Below are 21,105 nucleotides of genomic sequence, written 5' to 3'. Positions count from 1 at the left end.
ATGTAAATTGTACAGCCTAAAAATGCAGTCTTTGTGTGTCAGAGTTTAAGCTAACTTAGAGATGTGCAGCACTGTGGACCCAGGGCAAAGCTGTTCTATTACTAGATTTGTTCATTCTGTTTATATTCTACAGAATGTAGCCCAAAGGACAAGTTTCTAGAAATTGAAAAGTGTGACCATTCTGCCCTTGAGGACTGGAATGGCAAGGGAAACACTATTTTCTATAATCTGTTGCCAGTTATGTTGGAAAGTTCCTGAGGGGGCTACCTTGGGGGCAGAAGGGACCAGACTAGCTAATGCAGGAGTGTCAAATCTTGTATTGTATCTGGAAACAATCAATCTGCAGCGTGTGTAGGAAGGCTCACATGTATATTTCAAAGGTAGTAAAACTGATACCACAGTGTACTCGTGTAAAAGGAACTGGTTCCTTATTGGGCAGGGCTAGCCAACATGGTGCCCTCCTGATGTTCTTGGACTCCAATTCCCTTCAGCCCTAGCTAGCACAACCAGTGGTCAAGGATGATGGGAATTGTAGTCCAGCTACATCTGCCAGGCAACACATAGGCTACCCCTAGCATAAGGTATACCAAACTTTCCTCCACTCAAGCAAAAGGGAAGCAAGACAATATTCCAGGATCATTGAGATAAAGAGGTTAATCACCGGAAACAAACAAGATGGCCAGCAGATTTTGCCCCATCTTGGCATGCCTGTGTGACATGGATGTAGATGTTACAAAGTTCAAGTATGTGGATTGTTAGTTTTAGCCGTCATGCCATAATAAAGGTTAGCCTCAAGGATAATCTGTTTTGCACAGAGCACCCTGCCCAAAGTGTCGTTTTTAGTAATGCTTGCACCGTTTGTACCTTTCTTTTATGCTAGGAGGACAGCGCAGACCTCAAGTGTCAATTGCATTTTGCTAAGGAGGAATCTGCTCTGATGTGCAAGAAACTGACCAAGTTAGCCAAAGAGAACGACAGTATGAAGGAGGAGCTGACGAAGTACAGATCCTTGTATGGGGACCTGGAGAGCTCCCTCTCCATAGAGGAACTGGCTGACTCCCCTCATTCCAGAGAGGCAGAGCTAAAAGTCCACCTGAAGCTTGTAGAGGAAGAAGCCAACATCTTGAGCCGGAGGATAGTAGAGCTTGAGGTTGAGAACCGAGGGCTGAGGGCAGAGATGGAAGACATGAGGGGCCAAGGAGACAAAGAACTCTTAGGGCAAGACATCCGGTTTGCCTTCTCCATGACAAACTGCGGGGACTCTGGGGACAGTGTGGTGGAGCTTAGGCGGCACTTGCAGTTTGTGGAGGAGGAGGCAGAACTGCTGAGGCGCTCGCTGATGGAGTTGGAGGAGCAGAACAAGCTCCTCATGAATGAGCTCAATAAGTACAAGTCAGACCATGACCTGGACATCACTCTGTCTGAGGACAGCTGCTCAGTGATTAGTGAGACCTCCCAAGAAGAACTGGCCACGGCCAAGGTCCAAATCAGTGAGCTAAGTGGCAAGGTTAAGAAGCTCCAGTATGAGAACCGTGTCCTGCTCTCCAACTTGCAGCGCTGTGACCTTGCTTCCTGCCAAACCACTCGGCCCATGCTGGAGACGGATGCTGAGGCTGGTGACTCTGCCCAGTGCATCCCAACGTCGCTTTGGAGAGAGGTGCCCATTGGGGGAGAGAATGATGCCAAGGAGAGAGCACCTGGCAATGGCTTTAGCAAGTCGCATGAAAGCAGCCCCTGCAGGCTTCTCAAGTCCAAGGACTTTGAGACCCTCCTTGACATCAGGGACCAGGCTGCGCTTGTCAGCAAAGCCATTGATGTCCTGATCTCTGATGCCAATGGCTTCACCTCCAGTCTCAAGCTCTGCATGGACAATGACTGTGCAGAGCTGGTGCTGAGCGAAGCCATGGATAATGAGAGTATGACTGACTCTAAGCTGATCAGTGCCATTTTGATGAGGCTTGGGGTCCTTCAGCAGGAGCTAAACACCTTCATGAGGAAGGTGGACTACATTGGAGACCACCTGAAAGACCAGAAGGACTCCTTGCCAAGCGCCAGCTCCCAGGATTCCACAAAAGAGGCTCTGCAGAAAGCTCATGGCTCTGAATTCCAGGTGAGGCTTTTCCTGAGATGTCAACAGTAACTTCCTGGCAGTGATTATTGCTTTATTTGCCCATGCTGTTTTCTCCTGCTTTAACAAATCAGAACCTGGCCCTGTTAATGTAACTTCCCTTTTCTGCCTCTCTTTTCTGAAATGACAACTAACAATTGGCTCACTGCATGGAACTGTGGCTAGTGACAAGGTAGGACTCTGGTTTAGTGGAGTGTGCATGAGGCAGGAGGAAGATTGCTTTGAGAAGTGGAAACCACATTACAGCTGCTGCTGAAGAATTATTTAGTACCAGCTGCAGTCCATCATCATCTGGGGGACACTAAGTTGGAGAAGACTGGTCTAGGACAACAGCAGCTAGTGGAGCATCACTGCACACCTGGCCTCCTGGCAATTGAATTGCTACTGCTTGCAGGTAGTGGCATTGTATGGGCTGCATCGGCAACAGCACCACATTGGTGCCACCAATGTGCCCACACAGTACCAGGCTCCCTTCCAGTTCATCCCTTCTGGTAAACAGTACTGCTGCTGTTGCCAGGAGGCCAGGTACATGCTGCTTCTGATCTAAGGTAAGACCTAAGAAAGGGAAGGGGATCTGGGGAAGGGTTGCAACCTCCTGAAGCACACTCCAGTTTTTCAGAGTTCTATTTTTGTGCATGCTCCTGCCCCCCCTTCCTCCCTCAACTAGCCCCACCCCAGGCACTGCATGGCACCATAACTGGTGTTTGCACATTTTTTCCCTCTCTCTCTTTTCCCCCCTCCCCAAACAATCCAGCCCACGTGTCTGCTCATTTTGTGTCTCCTTTTGTTTTCCACTTTGTCTTCTGCCACGGTAGTGAAGTTCCTCCTCCTCTTCATCCTTTTTGTTGTCTTGTAGCTCTTATTGTTCCTGAGACCCATTGTTTTGTTTGTTTTTTCTTTTCTTTTCTGCTCTTTTGGTTTGTTCTCATTAACTTACCCATGCATGCAGCAGTCCGACTTTAGGGAGCCCCCCGACTGGGACATCACGGAGAGCAGGACCTCTGATCTCTACCGCAGTAGCAGCAGCAACAGCACCACCACCATGGATGTGGATCCCAACATGGAACTTGACAGGAGCTACAAGTCATATCAACCAGAGGAGAAGGACTCCTATGTGTCTGAGGTAGGTGTCAAAGTATAGGATTATGTTCCTAAAGGGAGACAAGAAGGCTGGAGACTCTGGGGAGAATAAGTTGACTTCAGAAATACTAGATCAACACATTTCATGTGGATGAGAAAAAGAATGGCATGGCCCATATACAAATCTTGTGTTACCTATCCCAATGTCGCATGACAAGTGAGAAACAGGTGGACGTGGCTGGAGACTCGGGAAATAGCCTAATGGGCCTAACTTGACCTACAGATTGGAGCTTCCTCACCATGACAACAGGGTGTTACATACAGGCCAAGGTCACTCCCTTCAAGAAGTTGGCTGTTCTTCCATGGGCCTTTAATAAAAATATTTTTTTAAAAAAAGACATGGAGAGATTACTTTTTGCAAGGATGACATACCTGACTGTTGGCTTTGATTAAACTATTCCCCGCAGATCAAAGAATTGCAACTGGTCCTTTCAGAGGCTAATGAGAGCTTGAGGGGCCTACAAGAACAGCTCTCCCAGGAGAGGCAACTGAGGAAAGAGGAAGCAGAGAACTTCACCCAGAAAATCTTCCAGGTCAGTGAGATTTGCCTGGAGCCACTCTCCAGGCCAGAAGATGAGACATGCAACAAGAGTACAGGAGGGACTAAAGGCACAGGGCTTAATCCCTCCCATTACTTCAGGCACATCCTAGTTCAGCATTGAATGAAAGCACAAAGCAGCTGCTACCTTGTTTGGCTGCCAGGAAAGAGGCAAATGCTTCCATATGACCCCTCAACATGCTGAGAGTACATTATCCATAACAAGCACGCTCTGAAAACAAACCTGAACTCGGCAGTCCTCTAGCAGCCAAGCAGAATTGGTGGAGTCAGCTATGGGTTCTCTAGCTTCCATATAAAGATAGCCATTCTTTGTGAGACCTCTTCTGTCTCTCAAATCTCTCCCAAACTTAGAAGCTGGATGTTGGAAGATTCAGAACAGACAAAAGAAAGTACTTCTTTGCACAGCCCACATAGTTAAATCGTGGAATTTGCTTCTGTTGGTTATAATGATGGCTGTCAATTTGGATGAGCTTAAAATACTACTAGAGAAATCCATGGAAAATTGAGTTATTAATGGTTACTAGGCATGAAGTCTGTGTTCTGCTTCCACTCCTGGAGGCTAAATACTTCTGTTGCTGGGGATCCCAGGTGGAGAGAGTGCTGTTGTCCTGAGGTTCTGCTTCCCATAGGCATCTGTTTAGCCACAGTGAAAATAGAGTGCTGGACTAGATGGGCCTTCAACCTGATTCAGCAAGGTTCTTCTTGCTCTCTTGCCTACTTCATTCTGAGTGATGAATGGCAATCACTAGAATCCTCTAGTCATGTCTGGAACTTAGCTGTTTGCCCAGATGCATCAGCTACAGCAACAAGTGCCAGTAAAATATTGTGGCAAAAGGCCATTCACGGGAGTTATTAGTCAGGCCTCTGGATGTATTTTACCTGCGAGTATTGTATTTAGGCAACAGGCATGAATTGCAGCTCCCTGGGAAATACAGTTGATAAACACAAAAGTAACAACGCCAGAATTCTGGGATTTCTAGCTGCAGAAATTTTGGGAAGCATGTGAAGTGTCAGTGGAAAGCTCAAGACATTTACTGAGTTGGAAGTTTGAGATGGGGATGATGATAACTATGTCCTAGCCCAAAAGCCATCTTTGTGGTTTTTCATTGATGTAACCCCTGACATGTGCTCATAAACCAATGGTGCTTTTATCCTTTCTCTGTCTGCTACCATCCTGGTCCTTTCCAAAATACTCATTCCCCCCTAAAACTAGTCATAGCCCCAAAACTGAGCAGCTAAAGTGAACTTGTGTGGATGTGAAAATTCTTTTTAAAAGGATGTGAATGCCTGTGTCTCCTCTTTGCTCAGCAATCCTTGATTATTTTGGTGTACTCACCCTGTTACTTCACTCCATTTAACAAACCTACTTTCCATCTCTTCCCATTCTCTGTCAGTTGAAGGAAGATCACCAGAAGGCCCTCTTGAGGCGAGAATTTGAGCTGCAGAGCCTGAACCTACAGAGGAGACTGGAGCAAAAGTTCTGGAGCCAGGAGAAGAACCTTCTGGTGCAGGAATCCCAGCAGTTCAAGCAAAATTTCTTGCTCCTTTTCATGAAGCTCAAGTGGTTTCTGAAGCATTGGAGGCAGGGAAAGATCCTACAAAATGAGGGCAATGACTTCTTGGAGGTATGGCAGGCTTTGAGCATGAGCTTCTCTGCTGACTAGTCAAAAGTATACTTCTGACATTAAAGCAGATAATTCTGACCTTTTGTTTTAATCATGTGTTTTTGCTTCTATTAATTGCTTTGAGTTTGTTTTTCTACACTTCAATAAATTGCACAGATAGCCACAACCCATGTATTTTTGCTGTATCACTTACAAAGAGAAGGGAGAGAAACAGGGTGAATGAGGCTGCAATAATAGTGTGGATGAACTACATCACAGGTGGCTAATTTGTGTCTCTCCAGATGTTGTGGTATTATAGCTCCCAAATTCTTTGACCATTGGCTACTGCTGGGCCGTATGGGAGGTGGAGTCCAACAACATCTGGAAGCCACAGGTTAGCCACTCTTAGACTACATATTATGTCTCCTAGATAGCAATGGGTGGTATCCTGGCTTCTCTTTTGGGCTCTATCAAAACTTGCCAAGAATGAGGCTCATATCAGCTCCAATTTATCAGTTGTTTCCTGTCTTCCATATGACCTTCTCAAGAACTGCTATCTCGCCTTTAGCATGTAAGCTGCTTTCTCAGCTGTGAATAAAGTTCAGCTTGGTGAAGGTCGGCTGCTGAAATACAAGTCAGTTTCACACATGAGGCTTAAATGGACTTTGTTTTAGATTCTTCATGAAAAAGTGAGGTTCTTCACAGAAATATGAAGTCTCTACATTGATCTCTGTGTGTGTTCAGTTTCTCCTCTGCTGCATGAACTACATTTATAAGTGATACGGAGAATCACAAGAGAGGCATAAATGCACTTTTTAGTGTCACAGATTAAATTGCTCTAAGAGAAGTGACTCACAAGGCATCTTTTCATAAACTTAGTGATTGAAGACTTGGGAACAACAACCTCTTGGTAAACTAGGCTAGCATGGAATCCAACAGATGGTTCTGCTAGGCACAAATGTGCAGAAAGGTACCCGAGACAGAAACACAAAGAGGAGAATGCTGTTGAAAGTCACTGTGATGATGTGACACAGAGGCATCTCTCAAGGGTGCACATTCCTATCTTGTTACAGTCTGTATCCTTTATCTCACTGTTAATCATCCTAAACCTGTTAACCTCTGTTTAAAGGATCCAGTAGGTCAGGCTACTACTGTTGCGTCCTTTTCTATGCAGCCACTGAAGACTTCCACTCACTACTTGCCCTGCCCTGTTCTTTCCAGGTGAACAGCATGAAAGAACTGTACCTGCTGATTGAAGAGGAGGAGCTGAACCCCCAGCAGCAAGCAGATAACAAGATGTGTATCAGAGATACCTGGTCTCAGGACTCGGTGAGATGTGATGAGGTGCCCTGCTGGGGAATTTTCTTCCTGCTTGGGATGCAGTGAAGAAGGTTCCCGACAAAGAGCACTTAGGCCTGTAACTCTGTGGCAGCTGAAGATCTGTGGCATCTCCCATACCTCACATTCTCTCCACCCCAGAGGAGGAGGGATGAGGGCAACAAGTGGTGCACTCCCTGACAAAGAGGGGCTCATTCTGTGAAGCAGCAGTGCAATTAATTAATGGGTGAAGGGAAAGAACCCTTAGATGGACAGCAGTGGTACCCACTGAGAACCAATGGAGGGGTAAAGCTGGAGCACAAGATGCTCAGAAGGCGTGTCTATCTAGACGGTGCCACACTCTTCAGCCACCATAAATGCTAGAACTGTTCTCTGATGTTCACTGTGTTTTGTTTGTTTGGAGTATTTACTTTTGCCCCCCTCCCTCCCAGAAAAATTCCTGCCAATGCCCATGTGTGCAAAAAGTCTTAGATAGTCATTAGATCACCTATCCAGGGAAGATGTTCTTCACCAGCATTTTTCTGGCTGCTGATTCAGTAACTACTTTGTTACTCAAGTCAGTTTAACCTGGGCTGCTTATTTCTCCTGCTTTTTAACCAATCCCCACAAACCACAATGAAGTACTTTGAGGCTGGGCAGGGCACAGATGTCTGCTTTTGCTCACCCTAAACTGATTATCAGACTAAACTACTTTTCCCATGAACTCCCAACTCTGAGAGAAGTGGCATAGTTTAAATTCAGTTTAGAAAAAAAATCAGTTAATGAGCTTCCTTATTGCATTTATTACTTTCACTTCACTATCATTTATATCTGACCCTTCCCCCAAGGAGCTAAGCATAGCAGCCCCCTCCCACTGCTTTTTTTATAGCAATCCTGCCAAACAGGTTGGGCAGAAAGATTGTGATTGGCCCTTCAGAATGTTGAGTGTGGATTTGAACTTGGGTCTCTCCAGTCTTAGTCCAGCACCCTAACTATTACACATGAACACACACGGGCTTGTCTTGCAGGGGGTTAGACTAGATGACCCTTGGTGTTCCTTTCAGCTCTACGATTCTATTCTTCTCCCTGCCTTTAGTTCAGAGTGCATGCTTCTCCTTCAAACCCCCCCTCTTTTTGACTGCATAAGGATTCTGAAAAGTGATGGCCATTGTCTAGAATGTGGTGTGTGCATGGCAGTCATACTTTATTATGCATTTTTTGTATTTCTAGCAGGCCAATGAGTATATCAAGACCCTATCAGACATGAAGGTGACCTTGAAGGAGCTGTGCACAGAGTTGCGCGAAGAGAGAAGAGGCATGAACGAGCTGCAGCAACAGTTTGCCAAGGCTAAGGCGACCTGGGAAATGGAGAGAACTGAGCTCAAGTGTCTCATCGCACAGGTCAGATATCCAAGCATCACATTTTTTACTCTCTCAAACGGCATAAAGTTTATCTTCATTCTAAAAGGCAGCAGCTCACATTCTCTGTGTTACCTTGCATGCTTAAAATCATGAGCTTCATTTAGGTTTGGCGAGGGGTGGGCAAGTGCAAACCATAGTTTGCCGATTCGTATGTAACAGGAAACAATGGCATGTCTGACCAAGAGTGATGGGGGCCATCAGGGGTTCATAAATGGATGAGGAAGCACACAAGCCGATTACGCCATCATTTGGCATTATGTTTGGATCAGCCTGTTGCCTGAGAGGTCTGTCACTGTATTGGGATCTTCAGTCATTTCTGATGATTTTGGGTCCATGAGGCGTGAAATAAGTGATGCTTTATGGTGAAGTGGAATACTCAAACTCAGGGCATGTCTTGATAAAGTGGGAATGGGTCCCCCAGCTTGTGATTTGGAATTGGGCTTGGCTAACAAAAAAGATCCATTGTTTCAGAGACCCAATTATGAACCATTTCCATACTCCATTGTTATCCCAATGGAACCACTGGGAGGACAGTGTTGTATCTAGGTGGTACGTACATGAGATGGGTCCAGAAATGGATCAAGGTGTTCTGCTGCTTTTGTATTTATATATATATATATTTCTGCTATATCCAGTATATTATGCAAGAAAGGCCTTTTTGTCAGCCAGGACTAACATAATCTGGCACTCTGCCCTAGAGTGTGTTCTTGCAAAGAGGTAATAAAACTCAAGCTTCCTGACTGTAGCTGTGTGGGAGCCTGCTGCAGAAATGGCTGAGTGACAGTGCTTTTGACCAAGAGCTCCCTTCAGAGGAGGCTGCAAGCCAGCCCACGGGCTTTCCTTCCATGTGTTCTCATTTCTTGGTTGATGCATGAGGGAGCCTCCAGATACGTACAAAGAGGCAGCTGCAAACCTTGCCTTTGGCATTATGCCTTTACACATACAGCTGACTCATGAGGAGGGTTTCCTTAGCAGATCCTGTGGCTTTCCTAGGCTGCCTCCGCATCAACTAAGAAGAGTCTGTCTGCTCACAAGCCTCACGGCAGCATCTGGGCATCCTTTGTCCTCTTCCCGCCCTACCTCCTGTTAACACAGTGGTCTGTTCCATATAGCCTAGGGGTTGTCCATAGAGTGTAACCTGTGTTGTCCTCATGTGTGCACATTCCTCTAATCGCACGGCACATGTAGCGCATGAACAGCACTGCGCTGCTAGCTATTTTTCATGATCTTGGTGGCACTTTTTCAAGTTGTCATGACAACAGATACTGGAAGTTGCATTTGTATCCAGGTATGCGCTGGGTCGCACATTGCATTCAGCACATAATTGCACCCTTGGGACAGTTTGGCAACAACATATACAGTATAGCACCTTTGGCTTATGTGAGTTGGGCCCTAGTAATGCCACTGTCCCCAGTGTGTTTGTCTTTTAAACCCTGATCTGTTAGGCAGGTTAAGGGTCATATAACTACTCTGGGAGCATGTGGCATTGCCAGCTGTCCACTCTAGTTGTTACAAGAATTATTCTTCAGAAGAAAAGTGTACAAGGGCATTGCTCTAGGGCCCTTAGAACTATTTCTCATGTTCCCTCTTTGCTACTAGAGGTCCAGTGGTCTGTCAGTAAGAATGAAGGAAGGAGGCAGGAGACTCTCTCCTTCTCTTCTGCACTTTTGCTGCTCTGTTTCTGCTTTCTTGTGTTCTGGTTGTTCCTGAACTCTGTGTCCGTAAGCTGGATAAGATTTCCCCTCTGGGACAGGAAAACACCAACACATCAATATTTTGATAGTATGACAGCTACCTCTCCACATTGAAGAACCTTTTTCTTTAATGTGCCTTGGAGTTGATGTCTGGAGTTAACGTCTGGAGATCTGTCACCCTGACATCACAGAGCACATCTTCTGTCTCAAGTGTATTCACATTCATGTAGGTGCATGCCCAGCATTAATGCTTCAAGTTGCTTATTCAGCAGCTTTCTAAATAACATGTGTGTTGATCTTGGGGGAGCTTGAAGGACGGAAGTGAGAAGACTGTGTCTGCCTCCTGGCTGGTTTTGTGGCTAAAACCAACAGTAACATCATCAGTCTTGGAGAAGGGTTGAGTCATCTTCCCTTCCACTTCCGTCACCCAGAAATAACTCAACCCAAGCACAAATTCACATCTTGCTGTGCATATAACACTTCTGGTTTTTTACCCATAGATGCAGAACAGCACTGGCAAGGACTCTGTCCTCATAAGAACATTTCCATTCTGTTCTCTCCTGCTTTAAATCCCATGACTCTTTCTGCAAAGGGGGAAACAAAACCTTGATTTAAAAAAAAGAAAATAACAACCTGTTGTTGAGTTTGGGGCTTGGTAATCTCCTAAAGTCTTCCAGCAAAGCCTAAATGCAACCATTGGATGCGATCCTCTGGTTCCTTTTTCCAAAGCCCCTGTTTGCTTTTGTTCTTATGTAGCTATCCTGTGCTATTGTTTTTAAAGAGAGAGTTCCAAAATTCTATTGAAAAGAATGTTCAAATGCTTAATTTCTGAACAAGCTCTGAGAAGTCTGAGCTAGGCCCAATCTTAAGGAAAAAAGCAACTCATGTGTCCTGTCTGGATGGACCTGGGAGTTCCAGTGAGCCTTTGTCCCTCCCCCTAACCCCCCCCCACTTCCTGTTTTGTTGCTCTTAGTCAGCTGGAGCAAGTGTGAATCCTCTTCTGTAGCTGGTTTTGGAGTGACTCTTCCTTCAAACAGCTCTTCTGTCTTACTGTCTTACTGTGGATTCCAAGGGAACTGGAGGATAAAAGCAGCCCAAATTTAAGAATACCGCTGATGCAAAATAGTCAGGTGAGAAGTGAAGTATGAAGTCAAAAGGATAGGATACTCTGCTTTCTGTGAACACAGATTAAGTGGATCGTTCAGGTTCACATAAAATGTGGAAAGGAAATGCTCCAACAGAAGACACTATCTCCCTTCCTGTAACACTTCGGCATAGTGGTGCTATATGGTTATCTACAAAACACGCTGCCAGTCTTGAAACTGATTCCAGAGGCTGCAGTCCGAACTGTGGCCTGCAAACCACCAGTGGTCTGTGAGTTTCACTTAGGTCTATGGATTTGCGGTTGAAGACAAAAGACAACACATCCATTGCATTAAATATTGTGGGCCAGTCTCCTTTGGGAGGAAGGAGGAAGGATGAGATATAAATTGAATAAAGAAATGATAATTCATACAGATTTTTAATTGTATATTCATCGCTTCTTTCATTTCTTGTATTTTATTGCATTACAATTTGAATTCAATATATAAAAAGAAGCAACAAAAATACAAAAATCATATCGCAATTGCTATAGAAGGTAGAATAATCATTAAGTGGTCTGCCAAGACTCAGCATTTTTCAAATGGTTCATGGGGAAGAAAGTGGTGGAACCACTGGGTTAAAAGGATAGGCATGCTGGGTGTGTTCCTTGTCTTCAAACCAACCAATTCCACTTTTAGTTCCCTTTTGGAATATACTCAAAGCTTGCATCAAGATAATTGATCTCACAAGATTCCTGGTGATGACTCTGCTTATTATTGACGATCTGTCTTCTTAGGTGGGCAAAGGGCCATTCCATTGTCGTAGTAATATCTGCTTTGTGGGCTTTCCCCTTAAGGAAGGCACATGCTTGGCCCCACCTTGCCTTCCAGCATCAATCGCTCTTGTCTATAAATACTCATCTTATAGCCAGCCAAGTGATCAGCACCACATGAAGAATTTGGGTGCAGCTCTTAAGCTGTTTCTATTTTAGCTTCTATTACTAACATCACCAGAATCTTAATGGCAGCAATTGAAGCTGGCTTTATTCATGCATTTTATTGATTCCCCTCCCTCCCTGCTTTGACTGAGATGAAAGGAAAGATACGCTGCGTTATGTGTACCTTACCCAGGGTCTTTGGGGAAATAGGTTTGTTCAGAGGCAATTGATAGAAATTTTGTCCTTGTTCAGGGTTGTAGGGATCAATACTGATTGCTCTGGTCAAGTTGAACTGCGAGAAACTTGTGGTTTGCAGCACTGAGAGAAGTGGAACCTGCTCCTGAGCAGGAGATATTACTATAGGTGTGATTCACCCCTTCCAACAAAGCCTAGCAAGCACATTTGAGTTACATTACTAAGGAAGTGTAAGGCTCATGGAACAGCAGTGAACAATCCAAACAAGAGTGAATTCTATAGGCCTTGATGGGCAGGCCTTGCCAAAATATCACACACGCACACACCTATTCAAATTATAGATTTGTATATTTTCATTGTCAAACAAATTCCATGCACCCCCCAACATGGAATGAGATGCAGTTGTTAAACTGAGGCTGAATCCATTCTTATTTGTGCACTAATACCAAAGAACCTTACTCTTTTGTCATAGAAGGAGGAGCTGCCATGAGCTGGGATTTCCTTCTCACCAGCATGGCTGACTAATTGAAGGTCTTGATCAGTCTCTGATTGACAACTTTCTGGGGTACTAGTATTACTAATCATAATTCACCCCAGGCTGGCATACAACAATCTAAGACACAGCATTAAAAATGTACACTTACAAAAAATGCAACCACAAAAAATTACAAGTTGATGGCTTGCATGAATAAATGTTCACACAGATCAGAGATAATGCACAGCTTATCTATTTGAAGTATTAGCCGAACAAATACAACAAGTGGAGACCTGCCATAACTTCCTCAGAGAAGAAAACAGACATAGATGCTTATTGTATTGGAGGAGAACAGGCAGCCGGCTCCCAGTTTTTCCCCAGCCTAACAAATCTGACCCACTTCTTCCACAGGTAGCCTTATATGTAGTGAACACATGCCAGCTTCTGCTTCTGGGAGATTCCTGCTTTTTAGGTTGCTAGCAATTCACATGCTACACATTGAATAGTTTGAGGAATTTGGGCAGGGAGTTGGGGAAGGTAATTTTTGCTAGCACATAAAAGTGTTTAGACTGCACTGCCTGAGCCTTCTACTCATGTATTTGGCTTTTCACCCAGATAGCAAAGTTTGTTAATGGACTATAAGTTGGCAGATAAGCTGCAGTTACCAGAAACAAATTCAGTGTGCCCAGACAATTGATAAATGTTGTGATAAAACAGATACTGCACCTACTAGAATAGTTTTCTAGGGCATGTCCAAATGGAACTGATACAGAGCCTTGGGAATGCTATCCCCCTGCAACAACGCTATGTGGAACACTTCGTCTTGCACTAGCATTGGACAGGATGCGCTTTCACCAGGAGCTCGGGTTGTATAGTGTGCGCAGCTGACTCCCTATGCTAAACATGGTATTATCCCAGGGCAGAAAAAGTGCCCAAGAAATGTAGAAACTGCTGCCTGGGTGAGTCCTTAGAACAGAGATGGGGAATGTGTGGTCCTCCAGATGTTGTTGGATTTCAGCTACCACCATCCCTTTCCACTGTCCAGACCGGGGACTCAAACAACACCAGGAGAGCCACAGATTTTCCAGCATAGCATTAGAAGATAAAAGTAGTGCTATAACCAAGCTATCACTGCGTACGGTCATTCTGCAAATCCAGGAGCATTTCTTGTTCCTAGTGTGGCTCCTCTGCACCCTTGTTCTGCCGTTGAACAGGCAAGTGGGGGGTGGGGTGGGGATAAGGAATAGAGCTGCTGACGCATTAGTCCTTCATTGTCATAATCTCTCCACTTACTTATACAATGAGGTGGCAGCTCGTGGTTGAGCCCTTGTAAATTGATGCTACTTCCTTTTTATTACAGCCTCATTTCAGCAGCTGCATGAAGACGCATTAGGGTTATAATAATGAAATCTCAAGTAATAACCCACTTGCTGGTACTTTGCTCTGGAGATGCCATTATTAGATCTTCCATGGATTCCCCCAGATGCCCATTATCCGTTTACTCACCCAGAATGGCATCTGCACTGAACTGCTGCTATGCATAAATGCAGCAAACATGTCCAATTATTATCTGATTAGAATAATCATTTCCTATTCAGCTGTCTGAGCTGTCAAGTGCCTGCGGGCCTGAGAAAGGGGGCTCCTAGAATGAGCTTGCTCTTCCCTGGAAGTGCAGTGCTGTGGCCTTTATTTTGTTGGGGCATGCATTTAACTTGCACACCTAGTACGTCGTGCTTGCCTCTGATCTCACACAGCTGGCACAATGGGTAGTAGGCAAAGTGTTAACCCCAAGGATTCTCATTGCCCTTAATGCTAATCTCTCAGACAGAAGTTATGTAACCAACTTCCTTGGCATCTGCATGCAGTTAGCTTGTTACTGGACACCCGAAAGCAGTTTTGGCAGAGGCTGCTGACTCACCTTCTGTCCATCATATACAAGGAAAGACTGTTGGAGAGTCTCTGACTCCTGGGTGACCACAACACCAGTATTCTGTTTGTAAGCTGATTACAAGAGCTCACTTGCTGAGCATCATGATTTGGGGGCCTTGCCTGCTCAGAAGGGAATTTATTGCACTGTTAAGCCAATCATTTGTCTCTGTGTCTGCTTTGGAAGTCCCTTGATGCTGGCTCTTCCTTGCTATAGTTCACGCTTCCACTTTCAGAAATTGCAGTTTGCTGGGCAGTGTGGCTTTTATTGAATATATTTAGGTCCACAAATGAAACACCCTTGTACTAGCCATGTCCTAATTGATATCAGTATGTTTGAGTAGCATGTTTCATCTAAAGATTCTATGGTTGCTGTGAGCTATTGTGTTCCGTAAATAATTTCAAATTTCATGTTTCTTCCTCCTTTTTTCCACCTCTGAAAAGCATATTACCTATGGAGATGTTTACCACTATAGAAATGTTTTACTGCCATTATTAACACACCACACTTAAGAAGCAGCAGTCTCTTTTGCACAGTGTTTTAAGTGGAATTGAAGGAGTGTGGTAATCATCCTCATGGTCACTGTTACATACAGATAAATGAGGTAGCTAATTCATTGAGGTTTTCAGTAGGATTTAGCACTGTAGCTGGTGAGTCCTCCAGAGACCGTAGGTATTTCCAGAGACATCTAGAGTCCTGGAAGTACTATCGGACTTTGCAGTGTCTCCCAAAACATCAAGCAAATAAGAAGCTCTAATAGGATTTAACACTATCCTCTATTTCTTCTCCGGTGAGCTTCATTTTTATTGGAATTTTATTTACAACATACCACAAACCCCCCCACCCCCAATACACAAATCCACCCTCATTAAAAATGAACATAACATACAGTGAGCATAACATACAACAATACAAACAAACAAACAAACAAATAAAAGACTTCCTTTATCCTGTATCTGGCCTCCTTATTTACTTCTTATAAATTGTTTCCTTTATGAATAATTATTAAGATTTTTCTAATTATGACTTAAATATCCACAAAGTCTCCTGCAGACATTAATCGAAACAAGTCCAGGTATGTATTTTAGGGCACTGTTTTGTGAAGTACTCTCTGCATTTTCCTCATGGTTTTTGAAACTCTTGTCTAGTGTGATCTCTAATTGCCTGTTAATCTGGCCAGTTCAACAGTTTATCTTGCCATTCCTTTTTTGTTGGCACAGTTTCTTTTTTTCCAGTTTTTAGCAGTTAGGATCCTTGCGGCTCCTGTGGCATAGAGGAATATTTTCTGATCTTCTCTTGCTATACCTGTGTCCGTTATCCCTAGTAGAAAAGCTTCTGTATATTTCGTAAAGTTATACTTAGACATTTTTTTAAGCTCGTCATACACAATCCTCTATTTCTTCTGCATCAGCAATAGCAATTAATCTATCATATTTGAAAGGGGAATATCATAATTTGTTTTCTGTTTGTGGTAGTTTACGGTTAGTATGTTATGGGAACAAACTATTTCTCCAACAGTCCTCTGGCCTTGATCTCCATTTGTTATGGGAGTCATTCCTTCATGTTATGGAACCTTGTCCATTATCTCCCTGTTTCCAGACAGCTGGTTGCTGCATCAGCTATGTGCTGATCCTTGAGAAAACTGAGTATTTTTCTCCTTAAAGTAACTCCTTCCATAAAAAGGGCTGAAGCCCAGTTCATACTCCTGCAAGCAGAGTAATGATGTGCAACATCTAAAAAGCTGACCTTTATAGCTCTCTCATTGGGTCCCAGACTCATGCTTCTTAGTATTAATTCCTGCTAGAAATAGGTAATTATTTAAAGCAGCAGTGCTCAGAAATGCAAGAACCACTGCTTGAATGAGAACAATCCGAATTAAAGGCAAGCACAGTGCCCCTTCAGGCTTACCCAGAGTCAGATTGGGACTTGCACTTCACTTGTGCAGTCACTACAGATGGAGATCATGGGGTTGGCCAGCTACACAGTCTCTGGCTGCAATTGATAGCTAGCTGTGCAGTCCAGGAGGCTGTCAAAGATGAAGCTGGAGATCATGGGGCTGGCCAGTCTCCCGATTCTGGCTACACAGAGCTGTCAAATGTAGCCATGGATTGCCCCAACTTGTCAGCACCATGGTTGCCTGCTGCCCTGATCTCCTTTCCTCCACTGCCTGTTTCTTCCCCACCACACTTCCCTAAAATAAAGATAAAGTTCCCAGAGTTCCCTGTGAAGAGGGATTGCTTGCTTCTGCACACTGAGAACTGTAGCTCTGTGAGGGGAATAGGGGTCCCCTAACAACTCCCAGCACCTCTAACAAACTACAGTTCCCAGAATTGTTTGTGGGAAGCCATGAGTGTTTAAAGTGGCATCATAGTGCTTTATATGTATGGTGTGAATGTGGCCCAAGTCTGATTTTTGCCAAATGGAAAAAGGGGAACATAACCAAGTTTTTAGTTACTTTGACATACCTTGTTCTGACTGTGTTAAATATTGGCTGCTTTGGAGAAAGGATATGAAGTGCTCCAATTCCTAACCAGTAATTCTGCCATGAATATATTCCATTGAACCTGTCCACCTTTCCAGCACAGCAAGCCAAACAGTCTCCCATAACCAATCTCAGACAAAGGCAAGGAAGCTGCGGCCTTTGATTTAATTGGGTTCCTTGACACAGCCACTCCCTTTGTCCCGCACAGCTGGAATCCAAGCCTGGGAAAGGCTTGACAGAGCGAGCGCTCTCTGACTGGAAGACAGCTCTGAAGAGGGAGAGGGAGGAGCACCAGCACCTCCTGGCTGAGTCGTACAGCGCCGTCATGGACCTGACCAAGCAGCTGCAGATCAGCGAGAAGAACTGGGACCAGGAGAAGCTGGAGCTCTTGGACCGATTCAAGGATGAACGGCAGCAGGCAGAGCAGCAAGTGAAGGAGCTGCAGAACAAAATAAATCAGGTGAGAACGGAATGCATTTTGTGGGTGCAACTTGCCCTCCAAAGTCTCAGCAAGTATTTCAGCAAGTGTGAATATAATGTGCATTCCCTTAGCAGAATCAATATAGGCTGGCAGCAATGGATGTCCCTGCATGAGCATAAGTGTGGGTATAGATGCAGAGTGTTGTGGTCGAGTCAAGTCCTGAATTTAAATCCCTGCCCAGCCATGGAACTCCCTGGGTGACTTCCAAGCCAATCACCATCACTAGCCTATTTCTCAAGGTGTTTGGGAGAAGGACAGCTCTGTATGCTTTCTGAGCATCATGGAGGAAGGGCAGGATAAAAGCATAATAATAATATGAATCGGGATAATGATGCTGGCCAACAAATGCCTATCCCCTAGGCTTCCTTGTTCCCATGAATACATGCATGTGCTTGCATGCAGCACACACGCTAGCGGGGTACACATAACCCCCTCTTGTGCAGAGCTCCCAACATGATTTTCTGGTTCCAGGTTCCAACAAAATTCTACTGGGTGATGCTGAGTAGGACTAAAATTCGATACAAACTTATATAAGAAGATAAATTTGCATATAATCTGACTGCACTTGGCATTCTATGCAATTTTATCTCCTCTTTTGCAGATGGGGTACAGGGCCCAAAGATAAATCAGGATCCACACACAATTAATAAGCTGACTGGCAGCCAGAGTGTCAACATATTAAGCTTTCCCCATAATTTCCAGACTAGAAGAGGCTTGACCTGTTGCATTTCTGCCTGCCTCACAGCTGTTAAAGACACAAAAGCCCCGCCTTCCCTCCACCACCACACATCCCACCCCAAACCATGCAGAGAAATCAGGGTTCATGAATTGTGAACCAGCTATGTTACTGTAGATGCATGTGTGTTTTGGACTTCAGTTGGCTACAAATGAGGCACCTAAATAAAACTCGAGACCCTCTATCATCTCCCCTGTAGATTTTGCGTGATCTGCAATGGTGGAATAGATCTGTCTGTCCCCCAGTGGCACACTGAACACATTCCTTTGCCAGCAGTTAATGTTTCATTGACTCATCCCCAGCCTGACCCTCTGTCAAAATGGATCCTAAGCAACACATCTGCCCCCAAGCTCCAGTTTCTCTATTAGTGATTGATTTTTTTAAACAGTGTCTCTGCCAGAAATATGTGGGTGCTGCAAGGAACACCCAATATCCCCTGAGTACTGTGATGCCAGTGGGATGTCCCTGCAGGGGCTGAACTTTGCAGTGCACTCATTAGAAACTGAACAAAAAAAAAAAGGTTATTGTCCACTGCAATGCCACATAGAGGACAAATTGGCTCATGTGCAGGCCCAGCACTAGAACTGCTTTGTCTTTCAGCTGCAGAAGGGAGCCGACCTCTGGGCTTTGAAAAACTCTGAAATGGAGAAGCATGGCAGTAGCTGGAAAGAGGTAAGCTGGACAGGAACGGCTTTGTCCTAACCTGTAAAATTCAGGCAGAGATGACATGTGTTGGGTGTGAACTAAAACCTTGCCCCAGAAAGGTGAATTGAAGCTGTAGAATTATGCTGGGGACAAATTATAAGGGAATGATCACATTTGATACTTGTGAGCATTCCAGATGCCTATGGTTGGCTGTGTGGTGTAGTGGTTAAGAGCGGTAGTCTCCGCTCTTCCACATGCAGCTGCTGGGTGACCTTGGGCTAGTCACACTTCTTTGAAGTCTCTCAGCCTCACTCACCTCACAGAGTGTTTGTTGTGGGGGAGGAACGGAAAGGAGAATGTTAGCCGCTTTGAGACTCCTTCAGGTAGTGATAAAGCAGGATATCAAATCCAAACTCCTCTTCTTCTTCGGACACAGGGTTAGCTATATCTCCTCCTGGTTCAGCAAGGCATTCACTAAATAGGTTACATGTCTCTTATTACTTATGGTGAGGATATTAGGAATGTCTTTCCTGAGAGGGGCTGTGTGACAGACAGAAATTCAACAGGGTCAGCTATTTCCATCTCTGCACCTTTGTGCTGAGGAATGCTGCATCTGTTGAATTTACCTGCATGCATTAAAATATCCTAGCCTTGGTCATGATTGCTATTTTTTATCTCTTAATAGGACTTCAGATTTCAGCTAACTTTGAAGTGCATTTCTATGAAAACTGTAACACCTAGAGCAGGGGTCAGCAAACTTTTTCAGCAGGCGGCCAGTCCACTGTCCCTCAGACCTTGTGGGGGGCCAGAATATATTTTGAAAAATAAATAAAAATGAATTCCTATGCCCCACAAATAACCCAAAGATGCATTTTAAATAAAAGGACACATTCTACTCATGTAAAAACATGCTGATTCCCGGACTGTCCATGGGCCGGATTAAGAAGGCGGTTGGGCTGGATCCGGCCCCTGGGCCTTAGTTTGTCTACCCATGACCTAGAGCAATGAGCATTTTGACTGAGCTCTTGACATCTCACTGAATTCTGAAATTTAGGGGAAATCCCCACAGAACCCTTTTTTGCTGCTTAAGTGCAAAGTGAAGCCTTACATTCCTCTGGGAAGCTGACCCCTCTGCCCTCTTTAGCTAAGCTTCTCTAGGCCTGCCATGATGTTGCAAGGCACTACTGATGATAAAAGGCCTCTCTAATGCTCCTTTCAGACTCTCAATGAGAAAATCACCGACAAAGAAACTGTTTCCGAAACAGACATGAAAGGAAGCAACTTAAAAAGGTGAGATGTGTGCAGCTTCTAAGTTTTGCTTCTTCCTTCAACTCTTCACCATCTGGAAAACAGTCAGCCGGCTCCTCTAGCCATACTCAAGCTTAACGATTGGTGAGGAAAGCACATTGAGGCCATGGGGTGCGGTAACATGTGTTTTCCTTCTCTGTGCAAAATTGGTAGCTGGCAATACCTGATGCCACATTGGGGCAGAAAATATAGACTGCTTGGTTGTTTGCATGTGAGCCTATCTCTATAATTTACCAGCTTCCATACCTCTGCCTTCAGCAAGTGTAAATATACATAATGCACATTACCATGGAACTATTTGACCCTCATTGCATCTTTCAGGGACAGAACTAAATGGTGTGCATGCTCATATTTCTTATCATGCTTTTATTCTACTCCCTTGTTGAAAACACAGAACGTGTTACCTTGATAATGGTATTGCCTTTTAATAACCGTATGCTATTATTTCCCCCCACCTGTCTTCTTTGTGTTCCCTGTAGGTGATTATTTAGGACAGGGGTAGGGATTCTGTGGCCACCCAGATGTTGTTAGGCTCCCAATGCCCATCAGCCCCAGTCAGCAAGGTTAGGGACAGTGTTAGAAACAGAGATATGAAAGCTAGGAGCTAAATGGCACCTTAAACATAGGTTATAGGCACCACAATGGAGTGTCTAGGTGTGCTTTTTTATAACAAGAATACAAAGCTGAAAATGAATGAACTGCAACTAAAACCTTATGTTCATTTTTCACATGGTCTAGGCCTCATTTGAAGACTGCAAAAAACAACAACACCAAAGCCATACTTCCCCTGCCCGCCCCCCTGATATTCTTATGAGAGTCCCTTCTCTAGTCTTCAGAGAGTGGCTGGAAGTGGGGAGGCAGAAAAAGGTCCTCCTTTCCTACCACTCTGCAGTTTTCATTTGAAATCTCAAGTGCAGTATTGCACCCAGAGCTCAGAAACTACTCACACTATATGAAATTCCCTATCACAAA

At 44.5% G+C, this 21,105-nt stretch overlaps 1 protein-coding gene across 4 annotated transcripts in view; it reads left to right on the top strand.

Annotated features, from left to right (window-relative positions):
• Positions 1–21,105, top strand: part of MTCL2 (microtubule crosslinking factor 2) — an 85,498-nt gene that overhangs the window by 50,656 nt on the left and 13,737 nt on the right. Inside the window, exons 5-13 of one of the 4 annotated variants that reach the window (XM_081010281.1) lie at positions 881–2,110; positions 3,081–3,251; positions 3,676–3,801; positions 5,222–5,452; positions 6,653–6,760; positions 7,979–8,149; positions 17,172–17,423; positions 18,781–18,852; positions 20,045–20,115. In XM_081010281.1, coding sequence (XP_080866407.1) covers positions 881–2,110; positions 3,081–3,251; positions 3,676–3,801; positions 5,222–5,452; positions 6,653–6,760; positions 7,979–8,149; positions 17,172–17,423; positions 18,781–18,852; positions 20,045–20,115 — 2,432 coding nt within the window. Of the gene's footprint in view, positions 1–880; positions 2,111–3,077; positions 3,252–3,675; positions 3,802–5,221; positions 5,453–6,652; positions 6,761–7,978; positions 8,150–17,171; positions 17,424–18,780; positions 18,853–20,044; positions 20,116–21,105 lie in introns of all 4 variants that reach the window. The other 3 variants (XM_081010282.1, XM_081010283.1, XM_081010280.1) reach the window with 3 other exon arrangements.

This window comes from Podarcis pityusensis (genome assembly GCF_964106645.2).
Source record: "Podarcis pityusensis genome assembly, chromosome: 6".
In the NCBI taxonomy this organism is placed as follows: domain Eukaryota; kingdom Metazoa; phylum Chordata; class Lepidosauria; order Squamata; family Lacertidae; genus Podarcis; species Podarcis pityusensis.
Note: the sequence above shows the minus strand (reverse complement) of the source record. Positions and strands in the feature narration are given on the sequence as shown.